This window comes from Sorex araneus, chromosome 2 (assembly GCF_027595985.1).
Source record: "Sorex araneus isolate mSorAra2 chromosome 2, mSorAra2.pri, whole genome shotgun sequence".
Classification (NCBI taxonomy): domain Eukaryota; kingdom Metazoa; phylum Chordata; class Mammalia; order Eulipotyphla; family Soricidae; genus Sorex; species Sorex araneus.
In genome coordinates this window covers 356,362,938-356,373,179 of record NC_073303.1, presented here as the reverse complement: position 1 = coordinate 356,373,179, position 10,242 = coordinate 356,362,938, and the positions used below count along the sequence as shown (strand labels likewise).

Genomic DNA, 10,242 nt, shown 5'->3' with positions numbered 1-10,242 from the left:
GGAAGACGCACAGAGCCTAGGGCGGCGGCAAGGAAACAGTGCAACCCACGCTAGCACTTCCTGCGGCTCCCAGGGCTCGCCCCTGACAAACCGCCTTCTCACACCCCGCTCCCTCTCCCGCAAAAACCCTCCCGAAACCCCCAGGCTTGAACTCGGCCGATTCCAGAGTGATGGCGGGTCCGGAGGAGGATTGGAAACCAACCCCTGGGGAAACAAAGGAAAAAAGACCTGGGCATTGGACGGCAACACGCCACCTCCTCCATGGACCTCTGGCCACCCAGCCGGAGGGCGAACCCAGTCTTCCGTCGCTGGTCCTCTGCTTAGGTGGAGCGCGGCGGGTGGGATCCCGGCCATACTCGCTAGATACCAGACCCATGGCACACGCTCCCTTCCCACCAGCACCGACGCGTCTGCTACTGAAGCCAGGCCACCCGCCCGCACAGGACCCGCTTTCACCGGGCAGCTCTCACACTTTCCTGCTCCTGCCGTAGGCTGAAAGCCAGGCAGGTGGGAACTGCTGCCTGACTGTGTGTCAGGGACCACCACAAAAGTCCCCTCCTTGGAGACAAACTGCTCCAGTCCTGGGGCCTTTCTAGCTGATGGAGACAGGGAGAGGGAGAGAGAGACAGTGAGAGAGAGAGAGAGAGAGAGAGAAAGAGATAGGGAGGGAGAGAGAGACAGAGAGATCAAAGACAGCGCTCACGCACATCGGTATTGGCCCGTATGTGTCTAGAGTATACACAGAGACTGCTGGGTTGATCGCCCCAACCTGTTTCAGATCTTGGTTACACAATCGGCCAATGACTGCTGACCCTGGGCCCGGTCAGGGGAAGAGGAAGCTGAGCGCTCCCTATTCCACACCCTTCACGAATAACAACCAGACCTTCGGCTCCAACACCTGGTTCAAACGGACTTGCAATCCATGCCCGGCACCGCTCTGTCTTCTAAGTGAGAGGGCGAAAGGGACAGAGCGTGGAGTGGCTCTGGAACACCGAGAGGAACACCAAGCACCGGCGTTCACGCCTAAACAGAGAGAGAAAGCCTGAGCCCGAGACACGAAACAGGGCTGAACATGCTGCCTTGACTGGGCCCCCACCGGCAGCAGCCCCACCTTAGGGCCGCCTACAGTCCCCTGAGGAACCGGTGCGAATGAGCCGCGAGCGGCCCTGTGTCTCCATCCTGTCCCCCTAGCAAACACACAGCCCCCAAGAAGTTGCAAACACCGTTAGGCCGCCCAGCCCCTGCTCACACCCCCCTCGGGAATGACTACTTTTTTCAAATTCCAAGACCCTGGGAACGTGCCAGTCTCTTGCCAGGCTGCGGACAGGAGATGTGACTGAAAGAACGCACAGACGGGGTGCGTCACAGCCATCTCACGGGGGCAAATCCACACATCAGAGGAACGCTGGGACACGCGACTTGGGATGACTCCAGGTCCGAGTCTAATTTTGCTAAGCTGTGCAAAATCACCCGGGGCGTCGGGGATCAAATTCAGGCCCACTTTGCTCAAAGGGATGGGCACCATATTCCCCCACGATTCCAGAGGGTCCAAAGAACAGTTTCCATGGGCCACTGGGACAGGTGGGGTAATTGAGTGAGTCACCGTGGGAATCCCCTTCTGCCCCCCACCCCCACCCCCCGGCGGGCCCACCGCAGAGCCAGCCGTCTGCACACAGCCCCACCCTAAACAACCCGACCGGGTGGGTCACAGCCCGCTATTCCATGGAGGACCCTTCATGCCCTGCGGTGGATGGGCAGGCCCGGGGGGCTTCAGGGCACGGCCAGTGGGTCCAGAAGTGCGGGTCTAGCGCGTGTCAAATCGCTTCCAAATAGGTGCCCAAAGCCAGTCCCACACATCCAGCGCCAAGACAACGACGGGACACCCAGGACCACGAGCTGAACGGCACCTGGCACCTGCTGTCTGACACTGTGTCAGGCACCACACCAGCGGTCTCCTCCGAGCAACAAGAGTGCTCCTTCCTCGGACCTCTCTCGCGCAGTGGTCAGACGCGTAGAGCGTGCAGATCGGCACGTGTGCATATCCGGGTACAGAGGACACACAGAGACCGCACGGTTGATCGCTCCAACCTTTTCCAGATCTGGGTTACACAAAGAGCCAAACCATGCCCGCCCTGGCTCCGGTTGCACTCAACAACCTGAGAGCTCCTCATCCCACGTTCTCACGAAGAAATCCATACCCTGAGCTCCAAGTCCTGGAGAGAATCGGCTTGGATTTGGGGGTCTTCGAATGCAGGCTCTGTCTTCTGACTTAGGGAGAGAAAGGACAGAGTCCGGAGTGCTGAGACTAGATTGAACAGCAAGCACGGCCAGCGTTCGCGCCCACACGGAGGGAAACGTGACTCTGAGAGATGATTCAACGCTGAACAGATCGCCTTGTAGGGACCCCATCTACAGTAGCATGCCTTTTTATGTTTATTTTTTTATTATTATTTTTTTAAATTTAATAGTTTGTTTTTAATTAGTGAGTCAACGGGAGGGTACAGTTACAGATTTATACATTTTTGTGCTCATGATTCTCCCTTACAAAGTTTGATAACCCATCCCTTCACCAGTGCCCGTTCTCCACCACCAGTAAACCCAACATCCCTCCCCCCCTCCCGAGTCCTGTCTCCCCCCACCCCACACTGCCACTGTGGCAGGGTATTCCCTTTTGTTCACTCTTTCTGATTAGGTGTTGTGGTTTGCAATAAAGGTGTTGAGTGGCCATTGTGTTCAGTCTCTTGTCTTTATTGGGGCCGCATCATCTTTCCCCCCTACATGACCTCCAATCATATTTGACTTGGTGTTCCCTTCTCTGAGTTGCCCAGAATGAGAGACACCCTCCAGGATATTGAAGAGAAAGGTATCTTCAAAGCATGCCTTGTTAATGAGTGAATCGAAATGAGTTACAGTTACAAACTTTCATGGTTGCGTTTCAATCACAGAAGTATCAAACGGCCATCCCTCCACCAGTGCAATTTCTCCATCCTCAATGTCCCTTGATCTCCCCTCCCCCCGCCCCCGCCCCCTTGAAGCCCTCCATGGCTCTAGGGCAGGCCATTTCCTCGAGAATCACTCTGTACTTTGGGGTATTTTGGTTAGCCATGCAGAGACTCAGAGGCTATCCCTCTGATCCTCTAACTACGTTCGGCACACATCTCCCATCCTGAACGATTCCACCCCCCTCCGGGTTTTCTGCCCACACCTCTGTTTTCGGGCACTCGGGGTGTTTCCAGTTTCTGCCATGGTGAATGGCGCTGCCCTAACGAACATAGACGAGCCGACGGTGTTTGAGCTGTGTGGGTTTGGACCGTCAGGCTATATTCCCAGAAGCGGTATGGCGGGGGTCCCTGAGAGCTCGATTTCTACCTCTTTGAGGCATGTCTGTCTCGTTTGGCACAAAGAGCGAACCGGCCGGCATTCCCGGCACCCGGGAATTGAGGGTCCCTTTCCCTGCACATCCGTGCCCGCACTGACTGTTCTGATTCTTTTGGATGTGTGTCAGTGTCTATGGCGTGAGTTGCTATCTCCTTGCTGTTTGCTTTTGCATCTCCCCGACGATTCACGAGGTCGGACGCCTCCCCATGAGCCTGGAAGCCATGCGGATGTCTTCGTTGAGGAAGTTCTGTTCATGTCTTCTCCCCGTTTCTTGATGAGTACAGGCGCTTTTTCCTTGGATAGTTCTCCCAGTGCCTAGTAGAGCTGTGATATTCAAGCCTTAGGAGAGGGGTATTGCTTCAATCATCATTCCAATTCCAGGGGCCGTCTCTGAGTCTCGTTCACCGTTTCGGCTGAGGTGCACACGGTTCTTAGGTTCATAGGCTCCCGTGTGTTCATCTTGGTTGGCGTCCGCTTGCTTGGTCGGCGCTGGCTCCTCGTGGAACACGCCTGCAGCTTCATGGGCGTGGAGGGTTTGCCCGTATTCCTCAGGGACCTCTTGCATTCAGGCCTGATGTGGAGATCTTCATCCACTTGGAACTGACTTGTGTGCATGGCCTAAGGTAGAGGTCAGGTGTACATTTTTTGCCCCCATGGAGCTGTCCAGTTCTGCAAGCATCCCTCGTTTATGTGCTCTCTCTCCCTCTCTCTTTCTCTCTTTCACGGGGACACACACACACACACACACACAGGGAGGTTCCGGGAGGACGTTCGAGGGGCTGGGATGACAAGCCACCCCAAAGGACCCAACTCTTTTCATTTGGGCAAGATTCCCATCAGCCATCCCCATTCCTCACAGCTTGGGTTCCTGTGCTCACACAGCCCTCGGGAATGATTTCCGTTCAAATTCTGGATCCCTGGATGCGTTTGGGCACCAAGGAGGCTCCTGACTACATGACATGGCGCTCCAGAGAAAGCACAACTGTGGTCACAGCAAGCCGAGTTGAGGCAAGCCAAGACGGCGCGAGGAACGCCGGAGAGCTACTCCTCCACGAGGGAACGACACGAGTTCCAATTGGAGTTTTCTGCAAGTTGTTCAAAGTCACCAGGCCCAGGTTCCTGAGAGGAACTGCCACGAGATGCCATGATTGCAGACGGGACAGAGAACGGGTGCCACGGGACGGGGGGAGTGGGACAGGTGAGGCAGGCGAGTGAGTGTGGATGGGTAAGAGATGAGTCACGGTGGAGCCCCTCCTGGAGTGCAGGTTGGAGCGGGAAGAGGGGGGGGCGGGGGGGATTTCCAGGCATCCCCAGGCCGAACCTCCCGCAAGGGTGCGCCACAGCCGGCCGTTGCACGGAGGACCAAGGGGCGGCGCGGGGGGCGGGACCTGGGGTCCAGGCTGTGTCCAGAGGGTACATAAGCGCGCGTCTGGCGCCACTCCCACTGTGCACCTCGCCGCAGAGACAGAGCTTGGCAGAACTGCGCCGCACCGCGCCGCCCAGGAGCCCGAAGGCCGGCCACTGCCCGACGTCAGCTGCGACTCCTGCACCTGCCGCGAAGCTCACCTCCACCCTTCGGGCCGCAGCGCCTTAGCCCAGCCCGCAAGGGCCGCACCTGCAGGCCCCCTCGCCTCCACCTCGGAGACATGCAGCCAGAAGGCCAGGCCCGCCCGGCGCCGGACGCCACCCTGGACAAGCTGCAAGCTCAGCTGGCCCTCCTGCCCAGACCCGCCAAGCTCCTCAAGGCGCTGACCAGGCTCTCCGCGCTGCCGCCCACCGCCGCTCTCCTGGACGACTCCCGCCTCAGCAAGGCCCTCAGGCGCCTGCGCGACTACCAGCAGCCGGCCGCTCTGGCCGCACGCTTGCTGGACCGCTGGAGTCCGCTCCTGGACGCTCCGGCCCCAGCCGAAGCCGGCACCGCCAGCCCAAGCAAGAGCCGCGGCCGGAAGCGCTCCAGGGAGGCCCGAGCGGGAGGAAACTGCGGCCAGCAAGAGCCCACGGCCCCACGCGCGGACACACCGGACGCCGCAGAACCCGCGCCCCAGGGACCCCCGAGGACCGTGCCTCCGCTGAGGATCAAACTCACACGCCTTCCTTCGGGGGCGAGAGCAGCGGGGACCCCCACCCGCTGCCCCCGCGGGCACGCAGACAGCGAGTCCCAGGCCCCCGCACGCCTGTCTTGGGAGGAGTGTCTCGACTACCAACCGCCACCCAGGAAAAAGCAAAGGACCAAGAGCGCACAGGCGGGGCAGGAGCCCCGCACCCAGCACGCTCAAGGGAGCGGGGGAGGCGACGACGACCACGACGACCACGACGACGACGACCACTGGGCCTTGGAGTCAGCCGACGGGCCCCCAGCCCGCCCAGAGGACCCGCGGCCTTCCACACGCCAAGACCCCCAGCTGGCAACGGCCCTCTCGGACAGCCTGGCCTGCCGGCCAGACCCCGCTCCCGCTCCGGGAGACGCGGGGGAGGCCCCGCTCCCGCACTGGGACTGGGGGTCCTTCGGGCAGCCTTCGCCCCCACGCCAGCACGAACCGGACTTGGCCCCGTGCAGAGTCAACGCCAAGACCCGCGTGTTCGCGGGCTCCAAGCGAGCCCAAGGCCCCGCCGTGCCCAGCCTGCGCCAGCTCTGCACGCGCCTCCTGCAGAATCACCTGGATGCCATCGGCCCGCTGCCGCCCGCCTCCTACTCTCTTCTCCAGCCCGTCCTGCGCAGCTGCTCGCCGGATCAACTCTACCGCATCGAGACCTGCAACCCGGGCCTCGTGCCCCACGCAGACCACCTCTGGAAGGCTCACTGTGCCCAGAAATTTCCCACGGACACGCCGAGACCGGGGGAATCCTGGCGCGACGCCTACCTGAGGCTTCAGCTGGCCAGAGAGCAGCGCCTCCAAGCTCTCACCCTCAATTTCCGCTCGGCCCGCCTCACCAAGTTGCAAGACGCCCGCACCAAGATCGTGGTCTTCCACGGCCCAACCGCAAAGCCCTTCCCACTACCGAAGACGCCCCACGTGGACCCCGAAGAAGCCATTCGGCACGAGGCCGAGCCCCACTCAGCCCCAGCCCCCACCGCCTGCCAGCCAGAGCCCCGCACCAACGCCCCCACCTCCCTTCCTCCGGCGGGCCTGCCCGAGGCCACCTCGGCCAACCCAGGCCCTGCCGCTTCCCAACGCACGCAGGCCTTCGCCAAACGCAAACCCAACAAGCCAATGCCCCGCCTGATGGCCAAGTCCATCAAAGACTTCAGGACATTGCTCTCCCGGCGCTAAGGAAGACGCACAGAGCCTAGGGCGGCGGCAAGGAAACAGTGCAACCCACGCTAGCACTTCCTGCGGCTCCCAGGGCTCGCCCCTGACAAACCGCCTTCTCACACCCCGCTCCCTCTCCCGCAAAAACCCTCCCGAAACCCCCAGGCTTGAACTCGGCCGATTCCAGAGTGATGGCGGGTCCGGAGGAGGATTGCAAACCAACCCCTGGGGAAACAAAGGAAAAAAGACCTGGGCGTTGGACGGCAACACGCCACCTCCTCCATGGACCTCTGGCCACCCAGCCGGAGGGCGAACCCAGTCTTCCGTCGCTGGTCCTCTGCTTAGGTGGAGCGCGGCGGGTGGGATCCCGGCCATACTCGCTAGATAACAGACCCATGGCACACGCTCCCTTCCCACCAGCACCGACGCGTCTGCTACTGAAGCCAGGCCACCCGCCCGCACAGGACCCGCTTTCACCGGGCAGCTCTCACACTTTCCTGCTCCTGCCGTAGGCTGAAAGCCAGGCAGGTGGGAACTGCTGCCTGACTGTGTGTCAGGGACCACCACAAAAGTCCCCTCCTTGGAGACAAACTGCTCCAGTCCTGGGGCCTTTCTAGCTGATGGAGACAGGGAGAGGGAGAGAGAGACAGTGAGAGAGAGAGAGAGAGAGAGAGAAAGAGATAGGGAGGGAGAGAGAGACAGAGAGATCAAAGACAGCGCTCACGCACATCGGTATTGGCCCGTATGTGTCTAGAGTTTACACAGAGACTGCTGGGTTGATCGCCCCAACCTGTTTCAGATCTTGGTTACACAATCGGCCAATGACTGCTGACCCTGGGCCCGGTCAGGGGAAGAGGAAGCTGAGCGCTCCCTATTCCACACCCTTCACGAATAACAACCAGACCTTCGGCTCCAACACCTGGTTCAAACGGACTTGCAATCCATGCCCGGCACCGCTCTGTCTTCTAAGTGAGAGGGCGAAAGGGACAGAGCGTGGAGTGGCTCTGGAACACCAAGAGGAACACCAAGCACCGGCGTTCACGCCTAAACAGAGAGAGAAAGCCTGAGCCCGAGACACGAAACAGGGCTGAACATGCTGCCTTGACTGGGCCCCCACCGGCAGCAGCCCCACCTTAGGGCCGCCTACAGTCCCCTGAGGAACCTGTGCGAATGAGCCGCGAGCGGCCCTGTGTCTCCATCCTGTCCCCCTAGCAAACACACAGCCCCCAAGAAGTTGCAAACACCGTTAGGCCGCCCAGCCCCTGCTCACACCCCCCTCGGGAATGACTACTTTTTTCAAATTCCAAGACCCTGGGAACGTGCCAGTCTCTTGCCAGGCTGCGGACAAGAGATGTGACTGAAAGAACGCACAGACGGGGTGCGTCACAGCCATCTCACGGGGGCAAATCCACACATCAGAGGAACGCTGGGACACGCGACTTGGGATGACTCCAGGTCCGAGTCGAATTTTGCTAAGCTGTGCAAAATCACCCGGGGCGTCGGGGATCAAATTCAGGCCCACTTTGCTCAAAGGGATGGGCACCATATTCCCCCACGATTCCAGAGGGTCCAAAGAACAGTTTCCATGGGCCACTGGGACAGGTGGGGTAATTGAGTGAGTCACCGTGGGCACGATGAGTCACCGTGGGAATCCCCTTCCGCCCCCCACCCCCACCCCCCGGCGGGCCCACCGCAGAGCCAGCCGTCTGCACACAGCCCCACCCTAAACAACCCGACCGGGTGGGTCACAGCCCGCTATTCCATGGAGGACCCTTCATGCCCTGCGGTGGATGGGCAGGCCCGGGGGGCTTCAGGGCACGGCCAGTGGGTCCAGAAGTGCGGGTCTAGCGCGTGTCAAATCGCTTCCAAATAGGTGCCCAAAGCCAGTCCCACACATCCAGCGCCAAGACAACGACGGGACACCCAGGACCACGAGCTGAACGGCACCTGGCACCTGCTGTCTGACACTGTGTCAGGCACCACACCAGCGGTCTCCTCCGAGCAACAAGAGTGCTCCTTCCTCGGACCTCTCTCGCGCAGTGGTCAGACGCGTAGAGCGTGCAGATCGGCACGTGTGCATATCCGGGTACAGAGGACACACAGAGACCGCACGGTTGATCGCTCCAACCTTTTCCAGATCTGGGTTACACAAAGAGCCAAACCATGCCCGCCCTGGCTCCGGTTGCACTCAACAACCTGAGAGCTCCTCATCCCACGTTCTCACGAAGAAATCCATACCCTGAGCTCCAAGTCCTGGAGAGAATCGGCTTGGATTTGGGGGTCTTCGAATGCAGGCTCTGTCTTCTGACTTAGGGAGAGAAAGGACAGAGTCCGGAGTGCTGAGACTAGATTGAACAGCAAGCACGGCCAGCGTTCGCGCCCACACGGAGGGAAACGTGACTCTGAGAGATGATTCAACGCTGAACAGATCGCCTTGTAGGGACCCCATCTACAGTAGCATGCCTTTTTATGTTTATTTTTTTATTATTATTTTTTTAAATTTAATAGTTTGTTTTTAATTAGTGAGTCAACGGGAGGGTACAGTTACAGATTTATACATTTTTGTGCTCATGATTCTCCCTTACAAAGTTTGATAACCCATCCCTTCACCAGTGCCCGTTCTCCACCACCAGTAAACCCAACATCCCTCCCCCCCTCCCGAGTCCTGTCTCCCCCCACCCCACACTGCCACTGTGGCAGGGTATTCCCTTTTGTTCACTCTTTCTGATTAGGTGTTGTGGTTTGCAATAAAGGTGTTGAGTGGCCATTGTGTTCAGTCTCTTGTCTTTATTGGGGCCGCATCATCTTTCCCCCCTACATGACCTCCAATCATATTTGACTTGGTGTTCCCTTCTCTGAGTTGCCCAGAATGAGAGACACCCTCCAGGCTATTGAAGAGAAAGGTATCTTCAAAGCATGCCTTGTTAATGAGTGAATCGAAATGAGTTACAGTTACAAACTTTCATGGTTGCGTTTCAATCACAGAAGTATCAAACGGCCATCCCTCCACCAGTGCAATTTCTCCATCCTCAATGTCCCTTGATCTCCCCTCCCCCCGCCCCCGCCCCCTTGAAGCCCTCCATGGCTCTAGGGCAGGCCATTTCCTCGAGAATCACTCTGTACTTTGGGGTATTTTGGTTAGCCATGCAGAGACTCAGAGGCTATCCCTCTGATCCTCTAACTACGTTCGGCACACATCTCCCATCCTGAACGATTCCACCCCCCTCCGGGTTTTCTGCCCACACCTCTGTTTTCGGGCACTCGGGGTGTTTCCAGTTTCTGCCATGGTGAATGGCGCTGCCCTAACGAACATAGACGAGCCGACGGTGTTTGAGCTGTGTGGGTTTGGACCGTCAGGCTATATTCCCAGAAGCGGTATGGCGGGGGTCCCTGAGAGCTCGATTTCTACCTCTTTGAGGCATGTCTGTCTCGTTTGGCACAAAGAGCGAACCGGCCGGCATTCCCGGCACCCGGGAATTGAGGGTCCCTTTCCCTGCACATCCGTGCCCGCACTGACTGTTCTGATTCTTTTGGATGTGTGTCAGTGTCTATGGCGTGAGTTGCTATCTCCTTGCTGTTTGCTTTTGCATCTCCCCGACGATTCACGAGGTCG

At 59.1% G+C, this 10,242-nt stretch overlaps 1 protein-coding gene across 1 annotated transcript; it reads left to right on the top strand.

Annotated features, from left to right (window-relative positions):
- The first annotated feature begins 5,024 nt into the window (after positions 1-5,024).
- LOC129401900 (elongin-A-like) lies at positions 5,025-6,650 on the top strand. The gene has a single exon (XM_055124857.1). It carries the CDS (start codon positions 5,025-5,027, stop codon positions 6,648-6,650), a length of 1,626 nt encoding a protein of 541 aa, XP_054980832.1.
- Positions 6,651-10,242: the final 3,592 nt, after the last annotated feature.

Coding starts and splice junctions, on each gene's coding strand:
- LOC129401900 (XM_055124857.1), top strand. CDS start 5,025: ATGCAGCCAGAAGGCCAGGCCCGCCCGGCGCCGGACGCCACCCTGGAC.